This window comes from Salvia hispanica, chromosome 5, assembly GCF_023119035.1.
Source record: "Salvia hispanica cultivar TCC Black 2014 chromosome 5, UniMelb_Shisp_WGS_1.0, whole genome shotgun sequence".
NCBI classification, from domain to species: domain Eukaryota; kingdom Viridiplantae; phylum Streptophyta; class Magnoliopsida; order Lamiales; family Lamiaceae; genus Salvia; species Salvia hispanica.
Window position 1 is genome coordinate 9,339,389 of NC_062969.1, and position 21,913 is coordinate 9,361,301.

Genomic DNA, 21,913 nt, shown 5'->3' on the forward strand with positions numbered 1-21,913 from the left:
AACACGATCTGCATGTGACATGAATATGTTAGCAACATGATCCAATCTGTATTAGACAACACGACACGATCATGATAAGAATTCGATAACACATGAAGGACTTACAATAACAACACGAAATGATTCAGAGGCAAGGAATAGAGGCGTCATAGTGATGGTATAGTAAAGGCAAGGAATAGAGGCGTCAAATAGTACTGTTAAGGAAGAAAATTAAAACATGACCCGACTCTGATAATAATAAGAATGAAAAATAATTACTCCGTATAGCAATAGTATGTCAATTCAAGATTATCGTATGTCTGTTGGGCTGACTGATGAGAACACAAACACAATAAGATTTTACACAAATTCATTAATTTTTGTATTTGTGTCCCTGAGAGCATCCCCATCCGTGCTCTTAGCTAAGAGCACGGAAGTGGACCCGAGCCCATTTTTACTCCCTGTCCTTAGCTAAGAGCACAACACCCACATCCGTATTCTTAGCTAAGGACAAGTTCAAGGGTCCCCCCATTCTATTATTCAATTTAAATAAAAACATTCTCACAATATTAAAATGCATTAAAAATACCCGAAATACTATTACAAATTACAAAATAATTAAAAATTACATAATTCAAATCCTAAAAATTAAAAATTACTCCCTTCGTCCCGGCTAAGATGACACATTGCTTAGCCGGCACGGGGTTTTAGGAATTATTGGTTAAAGTGTTTAATTGGAGAGAGAGAAGGTGGGTGTAAGTATTAAAGTAGAGAGATAAAGAAAGATGAATATTTTAATAGGAGTGAGAAAAAGTGGTTGAGTGTATCAATTGGAGAGAGAAAGTTACCAAAAAAGGAAATGTGTCATCTTAGTTGGGACAAACTAAAAAGGAAAACGTGTCATCTTAAGCGGGACGGAGGGAGTACATAATTCAAATCCTGAAAATTAAAAATTACATAATTAAAATCCATAAAATTAAAAAGACCCACTACTCGTTACCGAATTTCGCCCAAATGTGATTGATTAGATCTTTTTGTAGCTCAGTGTGGGCTCTTGTATCGCGCATTGTGTGTCTTCTTTCGATCCTCTTGTTCACCGTCGTATGCACACCTCGGCGTGGAGGAGACCTCGCGGTTGAGCTTCCGGCTTCATCCTCGTCATAAAAGTTAGCCGTCATCGGTCCTTCATCAGCTATAATCATGTTGCACAAGATAATACATGTGTACATGATGTCGGCGATATTCTTAACGTACCAAAGCCGAGAAGGGGACTTCACAATGTTGAATCGGCCTTGAAGGACCCCAAAAGCTCTTTCGACGTCTTTCCGAGTAGACTCTTGACGCTGCGCAAAAAGAACCCGTCTCGCCTCTTGTGGATTGCTGAACGACTTCACGAAATTCGACCACCTTGGGTAGATACCATCGGCGAGATAGTAACCCATGTGGTATGCATTTTCGTTGACGGTGAAGTCGATCGCCGGTGCTACACCATTCAAAACATCATTGAAGAGTGGTGAAGAATATAGCACGTTCAAGTCGTTGTTGGATCCGGCAACACCGAAATATGCATGCCAAATCCAAAGGCGGTAGTCGGCGACCGCTTTAAGGATAAGCGTAGGGCCGTCGCCTTTGTGGCCGCTTAAGTATTGCCCCCTCCAAGCAGTCGGGCAATTTTTCCACTTCCAATGCATGCAGTCAATGCTGCCTAGCATACCGGGAAAACCGTGGACTGTTTCGTGAAGATGAAGCAACCGTTGACAATCGTCGGTGGTGGGTGCCCGAAGGAATTCCTAGCCGAAAGCAGAACCGAACGCCGTCGCAAAAACTCTTGAGGCATAGGATTCCAGTTGACTCATCGACATGCAAATACTCGTCGAAGAGGTCAGCCGTTTGCCCAGTAGCAAGTTGTCGGATGGCACAAGTACACTTTTGCAACGCCGAGAGACTTTGTCGACCGGTTGCGTCTGCACATGATTGAAAGTATTCAACACGGGTGGACAATGTGTTGACAATACGCATAAACAACCGTTTTGACATGCGAAAACTACGCCGAAAGTAATCTTCTGGATACCGCGGCTGGTCGAAAAAATAGTCGGCAACGAGCCTTTCGTGGGCTCCCTCCCGATTACGAGGGATGTAGCGACGTTTTGATCTAGTTGGTTGAGGATGAGAGGCGGGGGTATTGGCGGAGACATAGGCGGCATGATATTGTTCATAATATTATTGTTCTTCGCGCTCCGCTTCCGCAATAAGATCGGTGAAATCTATTTTTAAATTTTTTTAGAGAGGGTTTGAGTGAGAGATTAAGATGTAGATGATTTAGTATGAAAAAGTATGAATGGGAGATAATTTGATGTGAAAAGTGGATGATGAATGTGTGTATTTATAGATGATTTTGGGATATAAAAAAAATCACAAAAATCCAAAAAAAACGTCCATAAACGGCTATATTTTTTGGGAATCCAATTTTTTCTTTTGGTATTATTTCTGAATTTAAAAAAAAAACAATTTTGCCAACGGCTATCGTGCCACGTAGGGCTGCTCAGCGGCACGGACGGACGACTCGCAGCGGCGGACGAGCTCGTCCTTGCCGCTGGCACGGACGGACGGACGACTTTTTTTACACCGCTGCGGATGCTCTAACTATCACTACATGATTATATGGGAATAAGACTTTGTGGATATTGTTGTGTTAGGACAATCTCACAAACAATTTTCTCACGTTTCCTACGTCCTATATAAATAGAGACTTTTGAGACTACACGAATTCTATTGAGAAATTGGTAAATGAGAGTGAGAGAGAGAGAGAGAGAAAATTAGTTACAGCAATATTTGTTGTGTAATGTTTGGTGAAAAAATTAAAAAAAAAATAGAAGTGGACTAATTTTGGTGAACGAACTAAAAATGGCAAAACGAGACTACTTTTTTTGGACAAGTGGAATACTAATTTTCTAAAATGATTTTCACATATCAATTAAGTAAAATATTAGTATTAAGTTTTTATTTATAAATTAATATTTTCTCATAAAAAAATTATGTGCCAAATATTTATTTTTTCCCTTTAACTACAACTATATTTTTATTTAAATTCATAGATCATTAAAATAAATGCAATCATGTTAGGAATTTTATTGCATACTTTTATTTTCTATTTTATTATATTTTTACACATTTTAATCTGTCTATATAATTGGAATGAGGTATTATAACATTATTAAAAGTATATTCAAAACTTGTAAGAATACACCAATAATAATAAATACTAGTCTATACATATATAAAATGCGAGTTTTGTCTTCTTTTAAAATATTTATAAGTTTTGTCTATTTTGGAATATTTATAGGTTATGGGATCAATTTAAATATTTATGGAATAACTAATTCCTTCCAATGGTCATTATATGCATATAGTTATCATCATATTATATTTATGTATATTTACGTTACATTGTCCGTTACTTTGGCAATTACTTTGATGATTATTAGTCTCACACAATTTTAAAAGTTACTTTGTTTACTTACAATATTCATATTAGTGATTGAACAAAATATAATTGTTCCTTATTGTTTTGTAACCGCCACATTAATGATTAATTTTTAATACTTCATATCTATAAATATGTATCAAGATTCTAATTCACTTCTTCACCGTCTCCCTTCACTCCATCACAAATTTTCGGCAAAAGTAAAAATTTGTCCATAGCATGGAATTCACATTCCTTAACGATCTACAACCTAACAATACTTCGCTAGCGATTCGAATGCAGTGCAAGCATGTTTATGTTTATTAAACGTGGACAAACTAATGTAATCTTCTTGGAATGTGTGTTCCACGATCGGATGGTATGCGTGTCGATGCTTAGCTTATTACTAATTTTTAGTTATTTATCTAGGGTAGTGATATAATGAAAACCATATATATAATGAAAACTCAAAACTTTAATCCTAGCCACTAAATATTACTCCCTCCGTCCCCGATTAAGAGTCATACTTTTCTATTTCGGTTCATCCTCAATTAAGAGTCACACTTCATTTTTACTATAAATAGTAAGTAGGTCTCACATTCCACTAACTCAATTCACTCACATTTTATTATAAAACCAATATAAAAAAATGGGTCTCATATTCCACTAACTTTTTCAACCAACTTTTCTTTACATTTCTTAAAATCCGTGTACGGTCAAATTGTGACTCATAATCGGGGACGGAGGGAGTACTAACCAACGATTATTATTATTCCAGATTAAAATGTCAATAACTTATCTGAATATGTCAATAGAGGGTATAATAGACTAATTCATAACTTATTCCAGATTTTATTCCAGGTTTCATCGCTCTCTCCTCCACTAATCACGTAATTAAAGTTTCAATTCCCCCCTCATTGACTCATTCCAACTTTTAGTCGTCTTTTTTCTTTGTCGATTTCTTCTCCTCATTCTCTCAACCCTCAGCAACGAAGCGCGGCGAAACTTTGTGAATCAACAACGAAGCAGTGGCGACATTTTCAATGAGTTCTGAGAGGCGAAAAACTAGGCAGGATCCGGCAGAGTCCTCGAAGAGCGAGATTTTTTGCCAAAACCCTAGTTTAAACCTGGGCAGGATCCGACTTCGAAATTTTTTTTCCGCAATTTGTTTTTTTTTCCGGCTAAAACACCTAGCTAATTCCGATCATGTATTAAATCATCAGAAAAATTGGTTGAATTTTGTGTTGAAATTGCGTTGATTCTTTGATTCTGTTATTGTAAGATTGCTTGAATTTATTGTTGAAATCGCATTGAATCTTTCTTTATGCTATTGTTTATTTTTTGCGTGAAATTGGTTGAATTCTGTTCCGCTGATTGGTCGTTTTTTATTGCGTGAAATTTGTTGATTATTTGTTGCTGCTTTATTGATATCGTGTTGATTCTATGTTGATTCTAAAATCTGGGTTGGTTTTATGTAGATTTTATTTTGAATTTGTGTCCACTATCTCATGATAATGAAGCATTCGTGTTGATTTTTTGTTGAATTCTGGAATGCTGAATTTCTTGCGTTGAAAATGTGTTGATTATTGTATTCAGCTGAGTTTGTGATTAATTTGTATAAAAAATATCAATATAGAATCAACGAAACTGACCTCAATGAACTCGCACAACAGCTATAAATATCAATATAGAACGAACGAAAATGTCATTATAATTTCAACGTAGAATCAACCGTATATTACAAATGTCAACGTCAACAGCTATAAATATGAATATAGAATCAACGAAAATGTCATTTTAATTTCAACGTAGAATCAACCGTAGATTACAAATGCCAACGTAGGATCAACCACGTGCAACGACATATCAACAAAAATACCACAAAATTTCAACACGGGTTCAATAGAAAATCAAAATTCTAGAAATGAAACATCTTCATCATATGAAAAAAGGAAACACCATCTTCTATTGATTCAAAACGCTTGCCGACATAAGGCTTCAAGTCAGATCTACATTCTGAAATGATTGAGATTGTTACACAAAGCAGCCTAACGTCAACAGAGAATAAAAAAATGACCTCAATGAACTCGCACAACAGCTATAAATATCAATATAGAATCAACGAAAATGTCATCATAATTTCAACGTAGAATCAACCGTAGATTACAAATGTCAACGTCAACAGCTATAAATATGAATATAGAATCAACGAAAATGTCATTATAATTTCAACGTAGAATCAAGATTACAAATGTCAACGTAAGATCAACCACGTGCAACGACATATCAACAAAAATACCACAAAATTTCAACACAAGTTCAATGGAAAATCAAAATTCTAGAAATGAAACATCTTCAACATATGAAAAAAGGAGCTTAGACATCAATGTATAAGGTGCTGAGTTTGAGCCCTCTTAACCTCAGTTGTAATTTTCTCCTTTCTTGGGAGTTTATATATAATATCCTCCTTCATATAGGAGTTATTTAAAAAAAACATATGAAAAAAGGAAACGCCATATTCTACTTATTCAAAAAGCTTGCCAACATAAGGCTTCAAGTCAAATCTACATTCTGGAATGATTGAGACTGTTACACAAAGCATCCTAACGTCAACTAAGAATTAAAAAATGACCTCAATGAACTCGCACAACAGCTATAAATATCAATATGGAATCAACGAAAATGTCATTATAATTTCAACGTAAAATCAACCGTAGATTACAAATGTCAACGTAGGATCAACCACGTGCAACTGACATATCAAAAAAAATACCACAAAATTTCAACACAGGTTCAATGGAAAATCAAAATTTTGGAAATGAAACATCTTCAACATATGAAAAAAGGAAACGTCGTCTTCTACTGATTCAAAAAGCTTGCCGACATAAGGCTTCAAGTCAGATCTACTGATTCAAAATTTCAACACAGGTTCAATGGAAAATCAAAATTTTAGAAATGAAACATCTTCAACATATGAAAAAAGGAAACGCCATCTTCTACTGATTCAAAAAGCTTGCCGACGTAAGGCTTCAAGTCAGATCTACTGATTCAAAATTTCAACATAGGTTCAATGGAAAATCAAAATTCTGGAAATGAAACATCTTCAACATATTAAAAACACTTCAACAACACTTCAACAGGGAGAAATTATGAATCACGACTGATTCAAACTACGACATACTAAAAGCAAACATTTGGAAAGAGGAAAATCAATATTCGTTTGAACACAGATTACGCCAAATGAAATTACCTTTATCAGCGTTAGAATCCTCCATATAATAGAAAACTTCTTTGACACAGATTACGCAAATTGATTGTATGAAAGATGAGATTCAGCCAGATCGGAGCATTATGCAAAATGAGTTTCAGACAGATAATATTATTCCGATGCTGCACAGACAAAGATATCAATTTAATTGTTAAGAATGAGACGTCATTCACAATGGTGAAGATTGTAATATTTTAATTTGAAAAGTGGGAGAGAAATTAGGAACGTGGAAACTGCTCAGAAAATTAAGTTACAAAATTACCCTCTGTTGACAAAATACAAGCACTAGTTGACATAAAAATTGAACGCAATATTAACCACAAATCTGATATAATTAGTGGCTAGGATTAAAGTTTTGAGTTTTCATTATATATATGGTTTTCATTTGATCGCATCCCTATTTATCTAAAACTAAAATCATTAATTGTTCATTTTTTCATACATGGAATAAGGATTCAAGGCACAGTTCCAAGGAATTTACATAATACTTTCAACTTTTTGTCTATAAATATGTTTAATTTGCTAGCTTATAGTAATTCATTTCTCATTATCTTGTCTCATTGCATCACGGATTCTTTGTAAAAAGAAGAATTTTTCTCAGTATTGTTATTACTATTTACCTATAGTAGTACATTTATATGAGATTATGTTGTTTCAACAATGTTAGTTCATATTTAAGTTTTTTCTTAATGTTAGTATGTTTTATTTTTATTAGTTTTGTTTTAATTTTTCTGTCCAGATTATAATAGTTCTTTTTATACAAATATAGAAATCACATAAGCTTCTATCAATCTATAATATTTTGAAGCTACAACATTACACATTTGTCACCAACTTCGTCACTCCATAGTTTTCATGCAAAGAAAATACCTAAAGCAGCGAAATGACGAAAGAAAGCAAAGAAGACGAAGATCATAAACTATCGCGCATATGCATAAATCATTAATTTGGAGATTAAAGAGGAAAATAAGGCTGAGAAAGAGTCATCGGGATATTGGAGTTTGTGTTTGATAATTATTTTTTTTAATTTTGCTATTCTTATTATTGTACAATTAAGATTGTTCACATATAAGTTTTTTCATGTCTTACAAGTATTGTTTTATTGTTCTAATGTTTATATATGTATGTTTTTTATTTGTTTTGCACATTATTTTATTTTTAATTTATTTAATCTATTCACAGTATGTAATTAATAGAACAAAAATATTATGTGTCGCGCATAGCACGTGGGCTAACCCTAGTAGTATATAATACTCTACGTGTGGAACATATCATAATCCGGCGATCATATTCCATTGAATTTTTTTTTTACGAAATACTCCTAATTTCCTATTCTAGTAGTTTTGACGTATTATTACAGAGATAATGCCATTTAAATCAATTTTTAGATAAATTTTAAAATTTGAATATAAAATCACAACCATTAATTTTTTTGCAATAGTCCCGTGATAGTAAAATTGATATTAATACAATTAAATTAAATATAATATGACTGCAAAACAAATTTATTTTTGACAAAATTGCATCATTATTTGTTTTGAGTGTTAGACGGCTTCTCTTTCAAAATTCATTTCTTTTGCTGCCCTCAGTCGACAGTGAGTCACGGTTGCTAGAAACTATCTTGTGTTTCTCGTGACGTCACCACAAAAAGGCCGACCAATCCAACGGTGGAGACCACGTCCCTTCTCCACTCCTTCGCGTCCCCCTCTCTCTCTCACAGTCACCACCCATCGTTGCCTCCTCTCACTCTTTCCCGCCCTTAAATTCCCCATCAATGCAGATGCAATCTCTCCAGCTCCTCCCCCATTCTCGCTCCACCTTTCCCTCTCTAACTCCGCCGCCTGCATTTCCTCTTGCTCTCTCCTCCGATCGTAAGCCTTCAGCCCTAAATCTCGCCTCGATTCGATTCAATTCAATTAAGATGGATTCAGCTCGTTGCTCTCTCTCTAATGGCCACGGAGGTACAAGTCAAGCCGCCATTGCCCTAGAATTTGACGATTGCGACCTCGACCGTTTCGCAGACGTCGGCAACCAGCTTGCAGACGCCGCCGGCGATGTCATCCGCCGCTATTTCCGCAAGAGCTTCGACATACTCGATAAGCCGGATTTAAGTCAGTTTCTCTCACACACACTCTCTATACAATTCGTTGTGTTATGTTAAGAGCGTTTCCTTGTGTTTAGAGGCAGTATTCTCCAGTAGGCTGGATTGTTTTAAGTTGTTTTTGCTATCATTAGGTCCTGTGACGATTGCGGATCAGGCGGCGGAGGAGTCAATGGTGAAAATTATACATGAGAATTTTCCTTCTCATGCAATGTGAGTATTATGCGTTTTCTGCCTTGAGTAATTTGTTCCGTCTATAAGACTTCTGAACTTTACCGTTCTGCTTGTCTAGTTTATCTGCAAATTTTGTTAGTCGGATTGTTTATTTGATCTATTTTCTGAATTGAAGCTATTGATGTGATTACAATTGTACTCCAGTATTCTGGACTTTTTGTTTCTCAACTGCTAACCAGTGACAAAATCTGTAAAATCAGGCACCAAGTGCAAACTTACACAGAAATTATTAATGCTTTTTTCTCCTATCCCATTGTTTTGTGATTGTACTTCCCTAATTATATCCTAACTGTGTCCTGCTTTTTGGCTAGTAGTTTTTCCTCACTTAGTATAACTTTAGTTAAATGAATATATCAGGAAGGAATGTAATCTTGTTACACGTCATATATATGGTATATTTGGGCGTACATACACACACACAAGACACACATATCTACGTATGTTATTGAGTTGAATTCTCATCTCATCAGATAAGGATGTTTAAACATAAGCATGGAGAAGATGCACTGTATATTCATTTTTTTTAATCAAAGTTCTTGTAGCTTGTTCACTTTTTGGTGTCTAAAAAACAACTGATCGTCAATTTCAGTTATGGGGAGGAGAATGGATGGATGTGCAAAGAAGACTTTGCAGATTTTGTTTGGGTTCTGGATCCTATAGACGGCACTAAAAGTTTTATCACTGGTATATGTCAACATAATTATTGTTGCTTTGTATATAATAAGTATGTCTTCCTTGTTAGCTGTGTGGTGGCTAATAATTGTATACTTATACAGGCAAACCTGTGTTTGGAACTCTAATTTCTTTACTCCACAAGGGGGAACCGGTAAGGTTCCCAGGTATTTACTCCAGTGAGGAAGGCTGTGAAGAGAAATATGTTCTGCTTCTTTGGCTTTCCTTATTTTGTATTTCGAGTCCAGTTACTGAACTTATTTTGTGAATGTTTAAACAGATTCTTGGCATTATTGATCAACCTATCCTTAAAGAAAGATGGATTGGCATAACTGGGAGGAGAACTGCTTTGAATGGACAGGAGATCTCAACACGTTATTGTGAACAACTGTCAAAAGCATATATGTATGTTTACCATGTCAGGAGAAACATCTTATCTCATGCAAATCTAACATAACCGAGTTGATATTAGTCACTCTAGAAAATTTGATCTTAGCTGTTTGTTTGTGATACTATTATCTTATGCTTTTGCTTTTCACCTCATTTGTTTTGTTGGTCATGGGTTGTTGCCTTGTTGGGTTCTGTTTCAGGTATACAACTAGCCCTCATTTATTTACTGGGGATGCTGAGGTGGCATTCGCTCGGGTTAGAAGTAAGGTATATCTAGTTTTAGTCAGTATAATTTCAGCATGTGTAGTCTTGCTACTCCTTTTCGTTTTGCATGAACAGTTCTCTAACTGAAATTTATGACAACGAGATAGTTTTGGCAGTATCATTTTATAGCCCTTACTGGATGGTATAGTGGATTTGTTTGAAAAAAGTTCTGAATTCATATTACTAAAGAAATATTTCACTAGTTTATTTATTTTTAACATCTTGATACTTTAGTAGGATGGGATCTATTATACGCCCTTCTTTCCTATTGTTATTTATTTTCCTATGGTGTGATCAAATGCCCGTTCTGTTGGCTAAACTTCATAATTTAAGTCTTATTTCTAATACTATGATTTTTTCTTTAAGTTTTATTTCTAATACTATGATTTTTCTTCAAATATACACACAGGGTTCTCTTATTCTGATGTTATATTTGCTTGCTTCGACAGGTAAAAGTGCCACTTTATGGCTGTGATTGTTATGCTTATGCTCTGTTGGCGTCAGGTTTTGTGGACCTCGTGGTTGAGTCAGGCCTCAAGGTGCGTCTATTTTGATGCATTACAATCTTCAATCATGTAGTATTTGATTTGGCATCCTTGCAGTGGTATTTGATCAGTTTGCTATTTGATATCTGGAGGTCGTGCTTTTATTTATTATTCTTTTTGCTTCAGTTCTTCATCTGATATCTTGAATGCTCGTATCTCTAGATCGACAATAGTCTGTGATCTTGTTACTAATATGACCTTTTAGCCTTGCAACAGTTTATTTGCTCATAAAATGCATGATGCTAAAATCTCTGTTTTGAACCTATGTTCCCAGCCATACGATTTCCTTTCCCTGATACCTGTGATCGAAGGTGCTGGTGGAGTTATAACAGATTGGGAAGGGAATCAACTGAAATGGGAGGCTTCTTCGAAATCACAAGCTCCTCCAAGTATGGCCTTTCTCTATACACACTGATTCGCAAATTTATGATTTTAGCCGGTAACATATGCGTAAGAGACGTGGTCTCTGTTTTACAGGCTTCAACGTAGTGGCGGCTGGGGACAAAAGGGTTCATGATGAAGCTCTGGAGACGTTGGAATGGCACTAGTGCTGGTTTAGTAGTCTTCAGCTTATCCAAGCTAACGCACAGAGGAAATAATATGTGCAGCATGGATTTTAAATGGCGTCATATCTAATTGAGTGTTGTAGCATTAGGCTGTACTATATGCAACAGCCTCTTTATTTATCGATTCCTTTAATTAATTTTATCTTACTATTATTAGGTTTCCGGCTTTCATGTTTTCAATCGGCAATTCCAGTTCCAAACCTACATTTTCAATCAGAACTTCCCAACCTACATTTTCAATCATTATTAGTACATCAAATCCACCTGCATGTTGTGGGGACTTGACATTTCAAACCTATCAAAAGATTCAAGGTTTTATAGATGATTATCAAAATATACAGCAAATATAAGGGATAAATATTAGCAACAAAAATGTCCCGGCCTTAGTGTACTTGTGTGACTGCATTGTTTCAATTTTCACTTTAAAATGTAGTACTACCTCATTCCCCTCAAATATTGAGTTTTTATATACTCCCTCTATTGTAAGGAAAATGGCCTTATGCGATGTTATTATAATTTTAGTAATAGGTTATCTTCGTTGAAACAAACCAAAATCTTCATACCTAAAAGATTTCCCTAGAAATTTCTACTACTAGTCTCTTAGTTTGAAAAGTGACATGTATACACTTTCAAATTATTTAATTGCCACTCCTTCGTAGGACAAAAATACTCCTTACTCATTGAATAACTTACATCTCTCCCATTTTCAAACTTTTTACTGTATTTGTTTTATTCATGCTGACCTCTTCAATCTCATCATCTTTTATTTTTCTTCCAAATTTTATTGGATTTGCATTAACATTATGGCACACTTGGAATTCATGCAGTTCTTTCAAGCATTTGAGTAAAATCTAATACATATCCAAATTAAGGGCAACAAATTAAATATGGAAGGGAACTTTGGTCGTTGGTGTTGGTTTCTTCGAATGAAAAGAGAATGAACAATCATACATGTCTACCCTCTTTCAAAATCTACTCCTTCCCAAAATCAGTACTGTAGTGAGCACTTGACTCCAGCTTCTTCGCTTCATTCAGTTTCCTTACAGCCTGCAAACATTTTCAACCACAACCAACTCAATTTTCTACACAAAAAAATACAAAGTCTAAATTCAAGGATCAAATTGTCACATTTGCAATCACAAATTTTATTTATTGCAACAGGAACTTGAGGTAAATGATTCATACTTCTGCAGATTATTTATGTTTGGACAAGTTCGAGAATTAAGATAAAATTGAACTGATTCCTCAAAAACATAGGCAATCTACCTTCATAAAGTCTTCATGAATGACATAGTCACGTTCTGCCCGAATTGCAGACATTCCAGCTTCGGTACAGATGTTACGAAGATCTGCCCCGTTAAACCCCTGAACCACGCAACATATCAGTTCTCAAACACAGACAAAAAGATCGACATTGTTCTGAATCTGATGGAGGTGTTGAAAGTATTAGTATGTTTAACTTACTTCAGCCAGTTTAACAACAGCCTCATAATCAATTTCACCATGTTTGGCTATCCCAGAAGCATGGATTTTCAGAATTTCCATCCTTGACTGTTCATTCGGCAATGGTATCTCTATTTTCCTGTCCAGGCGACCAGGACGAAGAAGTGCAGGGTCCAAGACATCGGGTCTGTTGGTCGCCATTATCATTTTAACCTGCACTAACAATTCATTATATAAAAATATAGCAAGCCATACAAGACTATGGAATGATGTTTACTTATATCCTGCTACAAAAAAATATATATCCATAATTCACAATGGTGGTAAATAAAGACCTTCCCCAGCTGATCAAATCCATCAAGTTGGTTTAGCAACTCCATAAGTGTCCTCTGGATTTCACGGTCAGCACTTGTTCCCTCACTGAAACGGCGTCCACCAATGGCATCAATCTCATCCATAAATATGATGCAGGGCTTCATAGAGAGAAATTATCTTTGTTAATGCCATCCTATTCTTTACATCTAAATCTCCATGTACCCAGAAGAATCAATTGCATTGTATATTGCTTACTTGGTGATCACGAGCATAATTAAACATTTCCCGAATCAATCTCGCACTCTCACCGATGTACTTATCAATAATAGCACTTGATACTACCTGCAGTTAATAGTTATCAGCAACTGCACTTCACGTGAGGACTATATGAGAGGTGTTGGTAGCTTCCTACCTTTAAGAAATTGGCATCAATGTTACTAGCAATCGCTCTGGCCAACAACGTTTTTCCGGTTCCAGGAGGCCCGTACAGAAGTACACCCTAAGACGTGTTCACAAGTTATTGCTAAAATCCAAAAGCGGGTTGAGATGGGATTTCGGTAAATGACCTTGTCACATTACCTTGGGAGGCTTGATGCCAACTCTTATGAAGAGCTCAGGATTCATTAGAGGTAATTCTATAGATTCTCTCAGTTCTCGGATCTGATCTGACAGCCCACCAACAGCAGAATAACTAACATTCCCAGGATCTTCATGAAGCATGTTATACACAACAGGATCTACCTGCGGAGTACAATCAAATAATAATGCATAAGCAATGCTAGCCATAACCACTTGAAACCAAGTATCAGTTGATCATTAAATGATCCAGTTAATCAAGCATTAATGTTGAACACCGCATACCTCACGAGGGAGAGCTCGCATAATCGTAAGTGTAGTCATATCCAAAACTACCCGAGTTCCTGCTGTAAGTTTTTCCTTATCCACTTTATTGCGGCACCCAACCACATATCTTGGGCCACTACTGGCTTTAACTATCACTAGTATATGGAAAACAATTGCGTATCAAATATTAGAAAGTTAGACAAGAACTTCTAGGAACCTAATCAATGATGAAAACGTCAATGAAATATGATCATGCAAAAACACTTCAGAAGCAGGAACAATAATGTTGGTTACACTTTAAGCAGACCATTCATTTCAATATTGCAGGTTCAATATATGCCCTCAACTAAAATTACATTGGTGGTATTGCCAGTGCAAAAGTTCGGAGAAAGGCAGTAAGAAAGTTACTTTTATTACAGCACTTAAAAAAAAGGTATTTCAAAACGCATATAAATGGAAATAAATGGCAATGAAGAAGGGAATGAAAAAAAAAGGTAACATAAATGTCTTACAGCGTTCATTATCGAGGGGCCTCAGAACTTCGCCTATTATCTGTCCAACACTCTGAAGCGACTTTAGATCATCCTCTGTTTTATTATACTCCTTCTTTGTAGCCCTTAGATTATCTCTTGCTGCACAAATCATATATTACCATTAACCATAAGTAACTGTAACAAATTTTCAGACATAATAATACATTAATATACCATCACTCTAATAGCATGGGTCACAAAATGCAGCCGAGATAGCAAAATCAAAGACTGAGCATATCAAGTTTTTACGGAAAAAGGGATCTCTCAGCCACTTGTTAACTTAAAGAAAACATTATTCGCACAACAAGTTAGTTACCCTAATTTGGGCCCCACCAACGGAGAAAACACAAAACAAGAAAGTAAATGGTATCATATCTGATGCAAACCTTGAGGAAAAGACACATCTCAAATGCGTGCAATCTTCACATTCTACCCATGGATAGCGAAAATTACACAGTACTGGTTTGTCCAGTTTAGACAGCCCTTATTAAAATGGTAACTAATCCATGAATGAAATCACTGCAAATTTATCTATATATATGAAGATTCCTACACATGAACAGTTTTCGGATTCAATCATTCAACTACAATGATACTTCAAGTTGCACTCCAGCTCCACAATTACATCCAAGTGATAAATATATTGAGCCAAAAACCCTATTCTGATGCTTTAACTAAAAAAACATATGCCGCTGAGTCCGAATTGTCATATACCACAGCAAAACAAACAAGGCAGTTCTAGACACACGAAAAACAAGCATTCACAGCTTCAAACAAAGGAAAACATACGAAATCATAGTCAATCATAATAAGAGCTAACGAGTCACACATTCAATAAGCTATTTACAATTTCGCAGGACAAGGGAGAAAAAAGAGTGCAATGGAAACTAACACTTCTCACATTAGATTATAGAACTAGACATCGAACAGATAAAATGCTTGACAAATAAATGCAAAAATTTAGGGTTATAAGAGCTCGATTACCAGATCGAACCCGGACATCAAGCTCCTTGTGAGTCAGCAGCTTCTTCCGGTAGTCAGCAATGGCCGCCTTGCGGCGAGCAGCATCGTCGTTCTCGCTGCTCATAGCTTCCGATTCGAAAGGAAAGATCGATAGATTTCTGGTTTGATATCAAAAAAAAAATGAAGAAATTGATTTCAAACTTGCTACCGAAGCAAGATACTCCTACAATTTTGTAGTCTAAGCTTGTGAGAGCGTTCTTGGATTTGGGCCATTTTATATGTTTGTGGCCCATTTTGCTTTACTTAATTTGTAGTTTAATACTTTAATATGTTTGTGGCCCAATTTTTGAGTATTTTTTAATTTTTATATACGAGTTTAGTGTATTTTATTTTTTCTGATAAGCAATTTTGATTAAATTAAATTATTGATTTATCTAATACACAGTATATTAGTAGTATGCTCTATCCGTCCCACGTTGAGGTATTTATTAAGAAATTGTGTTTAATATTAATTAAATGATGATAAAATAATATATGAGAGTAAATAAAGTAAGTGTGATTAATATCAACTACTAATAGATTGATTGAAGATTAACTATGAAATCCAACATAGTTGGTAAGATGCTTAGTTTAGGTTATAAGAAGTAGTGTCCTCTATCCAATAGGTAAATAGTTCCACAATTATTGTACTATATTTATCCAACTAATTTAAGTCAAAACTTTTAGGCACGAAAATTAAGAAATTGTGTTAAAAAAAAGAAAAGAATAAAGTAGAAAAAAAGAGAGTAAATAGGTGATACCAGTCATTGACAAAGTAGTAGAACGAATGTATCATAACATGTTTTTCCTAAATTTGCAAGTTATTTGGTGGGAAAATAGTAGCAAGAGACAAATATTACAATTGTTAGTATTAAATAAATCTCAACCTAATTTAGGCACTTGGGAGTGGAATACATGATAGGAGAAGGGCAAAATCAGTTGCACATTCACATTTAGATCCGACAAAAGCTCCTAATCAAAAATCGAAGGTGCCTAAAAAAGCCAAAGTCTACAAGTTAACAAGCACCAAAAGAATCACCTTTCTCTTTGTATTCTACCAAGTTAGGGCGAGGGTGCTCGTCAAAGTCTAACAAACCCAAATGGGCCTTGCTATGCTTCTCCTTTCTTCACTTTGTTGCCGTCGTCAAGCATGACTATGTCATTCTCACCTTCGATCTCTTCTGCCTTTCTCTTGATCTTTGGTTCCTTGGCAGCAGATGGAGCACCTGAAGTAGCAGTGACGTCGGATAGCTTTCTCTTCCTTCCTGATACTGATGGTGGAATGATGATTTGTAAGTCATCGTCATCCTCGGGCTCGGTGGAAGCAGCTTCAGATGCACCAGAGGTGCTCGCACCATTGTCAGCTGATACTTTGCTGTTCTTTTCCGCTGCCTGAGCTTGTGTCCAGCCGAAGAGAACCATTCCATCAGGTTCCTTCTCTTCATCAAATTCTTCCCTGCAATGTTGTCAAGTATGAATAAGAGTCGGGAGACTAGCCTATTTTCAGGTGGATCGGAAAATAGTAGTATATCCAAAACTACATGTGGTGGTGTCCGGGTGATGAAAAGCATGAAAGGGAAAGGATACTATTATGTGAACTGCAGAGTTCCACAAATTTTAATCAGATTATTCAGTGATTAAAATCTACTTGCTCGAGTTTCCTGAATGATAAAATTTTATAAAGATGCTAAAAAACCAATTGAGAAGATATGGAGGATCAAACCAAAGCAGCCACAACTCGCCAAAGCACAGGACAAACCTGTGCTTGATATTGATGCTGCATTTAAACTCCTGTTGAAGATCCTCAACGGTAAGAATTGTCCCACCACGGACTGGAGAAGGAAGCTCAGATAGCACCTAAGAGAAGGTGTAAACCATGATTAAAAAAAGAATGGCACTAATGCAATTATGTAAATGATGGAATAGGAATATAAGTCAACCTTTTCAAGGTTTGCTGCATAATTGGCAACCTCTCCTTCATCAAGATCATCACCAACCTCATAAAGAAGTGTGGAATCTTGCATGATTAGGGGTGAGCTCATGCCAAGCTTTGCCTTCACAATCTTGTCAACAAGGTCCCTCAGCTTTGAATGGCGTGTATTAATCTCAAGCGTCAAAGGTGTCTAATTACAGAAACATATCAGTCTTAGAAATTAATTGGTCTAATTCATTTAAATACATTCTCAGCCAGAACAAAGCACATAATTGGAAAAGATGATCAGACCACAAACCTCGGAGCAAACATAGCATGACTTGTTTGCCTCAAAGGGCTCGACTGGCATGAGTAGCATCTTATTTGAAGAATGCTCAAGACAGAAAGTCATCCTACATGCAGAATTAAATAGAATATTAATATATACTGAAGCTGTTTTCTAAGTATTCACCGAAAGGATGAGTAGAAAAGGATGCAAATTTATCACTGATCTATCTTCTTGCAACATTGTTAGAAATACAATATTCGCCCATAACTAAATTTAGTGTAAGAGATTAGAAAGACATCATTTGTCATAAATAATTGTTACTACTAGAGAATGTAGTAGAAATAGGACCTACCTATAGTTCTTAACATCATTCTCCAGCACCTTAATAGCCTCGATCACAATCAATCCAGCAATGACAGCATTTGTTGTGGCAACAGCATGTACAATGTTTCCAGCAATACCTTTGGTTTCAAAAAGGCTATGCAAGGGGATGCCAAATGAAGTAGCTCTGATATTTGCCGCTGCAGTAACAAGTTCTACAGCCAGCTGATCATCTTTGTCAAAACTCAAGTTACCAATTTCCTGATGTGAAAACATTAGATATCAGGCACAAAGAAGGAATCACATGACCAAGAATATTATGTATTCAGAAGTTGCCTCATACCTTTTCTCGTTTCAATAAAAATAATTTTAGAGCCTCAAGAAATACTGCTGCGTTCTCTTTCAAGCTCCAAAGATCCTGTGGATTTTTCAGACCTAGAGTTGCCATTGCAGACACTGATGTCATATCTCCAGCTGCTGAGCCTCTACCTTGATTTCCATTTTGGTGAACATGCTCAGCTAGAATGACATCTTTGCAATATATAGGCCTTGGCTTGCCACGAGATTTCCATGTATCTTCATTCGACAAAGCTAACTCAATGTTATAACCGAATACATGATCAAATATCTTCCTTGCATATTGTTCAATTTCTTCCCCATTTTTGTGTTCAAAAACATCTTCAACTTGTTCGGATGAGCTTGAAGAATCACTAGAACGAACATTCAAATCATTTTCCTGATTTTTGGGGCCAAATAATTTTGCAAAAAGCAGGTCCTTCGCCCATACTACACAGTGTACAAACTGCAATTTTGAAAAAACAAATCATAATAATCAATTGACTGGATCAGAAGTCAAGGAGTGTAAAAATACTGATAGAGAATGGCCTTTATCAACTCAAGCCTCATCAGTTAACTCCACAAGCAACGCGGTAGAAAAAAAGTAAAACATCTATGGTCAGGATAAATTGCTCTACAGGTGAAGGCATTTTAGACCAATAGTCCTGGTAGAAATTTATTCTCATGCATCATAACTATGATGGAGATAACCAAAATCGCAGTAGTTTGCAATACTAGCGCCCTTTTAGAAAAATAAGACTCCAGACACAAGAGTATTGTGCAGTAAGAGATTGTTGTACCTTTGAAGGAGTACTTGTAATAGTACAAACAGGGTAAGTTTTTGGAGCTGGCTTATTCTGACATTCATAACATTCTGTTTTACCCTTTATGTGAACAGTCACCTGCGTCCAATCATCCAAATAGAAGGTTTAACGAAAAAAAACAGAACAGAAAATTAGATATGGTAATTCATTACTTTAGTAAGTAATATGGATCACCAGGCTCATCCATTAAATATAATATCATATAAAGTAGGTTTATATCACCAAAGCATGAACAAGTACTATTATATTCCAGACCAAGCAACCAGAAAACTGTGCAACTGAATATATGAGAATAATGCAGGAACAGCTATAGTACTACAAAACAGATGAAATTCTATGAACCTTTTCAAATAAGAAAACACCACCTGTCCCAGAAAGCCAGTGGTACCGCTTTCAATCAATGGCACACCGGATGCCAAGCAAAGGCGGTTGACATGCCGTCTGGCATCCAAATTGTCAAGCCCATTCATAACAACATTGAACTGCTTAAAGAAATCAACATTGAAATCAGGGTCCTTCACATTCGCATGGTAGGATGTGATGCTAATGTCAGGCCTAAATTTCAATACTGCATCTCGAGCAACCTGGATTGACATTTATGTAGATCTATATCAGGAAACATGTTAAACCATAACAGACAAGGATTAAGGAGGTTGAATTTTACACTCACTTTGGCTTTCGACTGACCAACATGTGATTGTCGAAATAAGAACTGTCTATTTAGATTGCTGACTTCAATTGTATCCATGTCAATCTGCTCAAGGCAGGCAAAACTTTATTCATTATATCATTCTATGCCCAATCATGCATTACAAAATTAGGTACATGAGTGCCCATCTTCTCAGAAGAGTCACTTCAGCAGATTGGAAATATGAGACACCGAATCCAAAAGTAAGAGTACAAATACAAAAACTTCATTTTGTCCTTCAGGGATACTAAATAATCAAATACAGTAACTTATAATCCACTTTCTTGACCTGCAGCATAGATGAGCAAATGGATGCTCGAGTACAACTGCCACATCCTAATTAGTTGTGAGACATCAAGTAACAAAAAACTGAATAATCAGGCATGATTAAAAACCATTGTAATTCAAATATTAGAAGCTAATTATTTTCAACTCAGATCTCTATACCCCACCTCCCTTCTCCAAAAGTACTCTCTATTTTTCAAAATCTCTACTTATGTGCAAAAAAAGTCCATAATGCCCCTCTCCATCAGCCAAGGGTCACGATAAGCTAAGCCAAACACGGATTCCCCAATAGGGTGAGGGTTTCCACAAGTATAATCTGCATAAGCAATGCCTCCGACCAAATAAATAAGCACTTTCTTAAACCCTAGTAAAAGACCCCTAAAATGCCATGACTATCATATATTCAAAACCACACGAAATCAAATTTCAAGAGGGAAATAACAGAACTCACGATATGGATATCTCTGAACCCCGATAGAGCGAGGGTTTTCAGTAGCTCGCACCCTATGCCGCCAGCGCCCACCATAAGCACTTTTGCACCCTAACAGCATTTAATTAAATCAATAATTCATTCCAATTAAAGTTAATAACTATCTATAAGCAAAATCAAGTAAAAACTACCTCAATTGCGGATTGCTGCTGCTCGGAATCCATTGTTGGTCACAGAAACGATGAATAAAAAAACAGCAATTGCAGATTACGGCAGCAACTTTGCGCCCAACTATTGCATAAAATGTTGGAGAAGACCCGTTTCTCGGAAGTGAAGCAGCGAGAGAATCTCGGAAGCAAAATTTGGGGGGGAATTATCAAAGAATGGGCGCGAAATGAAAAATGGTTTACTCTTGCTCCTTTTATGGTAGAAGGAAGTGAGTTTTGCTGCGCTACGAAGATCTTATTATTCGTTCCTACTTAGCCTTTTTTTTTCTTTTTTAGTAATTTCCGCTTTACAATTTGTTGACGTCGTGATTGGATTTTAGATTTTTATTTTGTTTTCACATTCATTGCTTGGAAAAGTAGCCAAAGAGTCGTCGTGTGCAAATATTGTGTTTATTTTCATTAATTTTAATTACTACTATTAATTGCACTCTGAAGTCGTAATTATATGATAAAAAAAAAAAAGTCGTAGTTACATGATGGTAGGTACTTGTGAACATTATATCATTTCTTTATTTGGGTTATTTTTCTATTTTATCTCAATTTCTAAAATCTATAGCGTGTACATATACGGTCAAATATTTGGTGTATTAACTTTAAATGAAAAGAAGTTGCAATGTCGCATTACTATTTGTAATATGTGAACAGTGGTGAAAATTTAATACTACTAATAATTGGGACATTATCTCAAACGTTGTGAAGAAGAATTGTGGTATTTCTAAGCTAAACAAAGTAATTTAGAAGTGGAAAATAAGATTGATGATAAAACGTTTAGGGTCCTTCACGAAATATTAATATCCATGAAGACAATTTAATTTCTTTTGGGTCGAATTTATTACAAATATGCTTAGATCACATCATCTTCTCTCTTTTTTTCAATTTTTAGAGGTTAACTATGCTTACTTAATCCAGTAATATTAGTAGTACAGAGGATGGCAAAACGGGTTACCCGCGGGTAACCGCACTCGACAAGTCGGGTACCCGTA

General features: G+C 35.8%; 3 protein-coding genes across 5 annotated transcripts; 1 reads left to right on the forward strand and 2 right to left on the reverse strand.

Moving 5' to 3' along the window:
• Nucleotides 1–8,293: 8,293 nt before the first annotated feature.
• LOC125187025 (bifunctional phosphatase IMPL2, chloroplastic) lies at nucleotides 8,294–11,635 on the forward strand. Of its 2 annotated transcripts, none has more exons than XM_048083531.1 (9): nucleotides 8,294–8,821; nucleotides 8,946–9,024; nucleotides 9,635–9,729; nucleotides 9,822–9,922; nucleotides 9,998–10,122; nucleotides 10,308–10,374; nucleotides 10,821–10,910; nucleotides 11,191–11,305; nucleotides 11,394–11,635. In XM_048083531.1, exons 1-9 carry the CDS (start codon nucleotides 8,485–8,487, stop codon nucleotides 11,462–11,464), a joined length of 1,080 nt encoding a protein of 359 aa, XP_047939488.1. In that variant the 5' UTR covers nucleotides 8,294–8,484; the 3' UTR covers nucleotides 11,465–11,635. The 2 variants fall into 2 exon arrangements, with proteins under 2 accessions (XP_047939488.1, XP_047939489.1); XM_048083532.1 differs by having other exon boundaries at nucleotides 9,822–9,871.
• A 665-nt stretch (nucleotides 11,636–12,300) lies between these two features.
• On the reverse strand, nucleotides 12,301–15,800 carry LOC125186511 (26S proteasome regulatory subunit S10B homolog B). Its single transcript, XM_048082883.1, has 10 exons — nucleotides 15,601–15,800; nucleotides 14,596–14,715; nucleotides 14,102–14,238; nucleotides 13,820–13,981; nucleotides 13,653–13,739; nucleotides 13,496–13,582; nucleotides 13,261–13,398; nucleotides 12,947–13,138; nucleotides 12,749–12,847; nucleotides 12,301–12,529 (listed from the first exon to the last, which is right to left on the reverse strand). The coding sequence occupies exons 1-10, from the start codon at nucleotides 15,701–15,703 to the stop codon at nucleotides 12,455–12,457; spliced, it is 1,200 nt and encodes a 399-aa protein (XP_047938840.1). The 5' UTR covers nucleotides 15,704–15,800; the 3' UTR covers nucleotides 12,301–12,454.
• A 585-nt stretch (nucleotides 15,801–16,385) lies between these two features.
• Nucleotides 16,386–21,157, reverse strand: LOC125189116 (SUMO-activating enzyme subunit 2). Of its 2 annotated transcripts, none has more exons than XM_048086331.1 (11): nucleotides 20,895–21,157; nucleotides 20,725–20,814; nucleotides 19,971–20,054; nucleotides 19,666–19,884; nucleotides 19,277–19,378; nucleotides 18,484–18,942; nucleotides 18,172–18,401; nucleotides 17,850–17,943; nucleotides 17,559–17,741; nucleotides 17,342–17,475; nucleotides 16,386–17,074 (listed from the first exon to the last, which is right to left on the reverse strand). In XM_048086331.1, the coding sequence occupies exons 1-11, from the start codon at nucleotides 20,925–20,927 to the stop codon at nucleotides 16,729–16,731; spliced, it is 1,974 nt and encodes a 657-aa protein (XP_047942288.1). In that variant the 5' UTR covers nucleotides 20,928–21,157; the 3' UTR covers nucleotides 16,386–16,728. The 2 variants fall into 2 exon arrangements, with proteins under 2 accessions (XP_047942288.1, XP_047942289.1); XM_048086332.1 differs by having other exon boundaries at nucleotides 17,378–17,475; nucleotides 20,895–21,155.
• Between the last annotated feature and the right edge of the window lie 756 nt (nucleotides 21,158–21,913).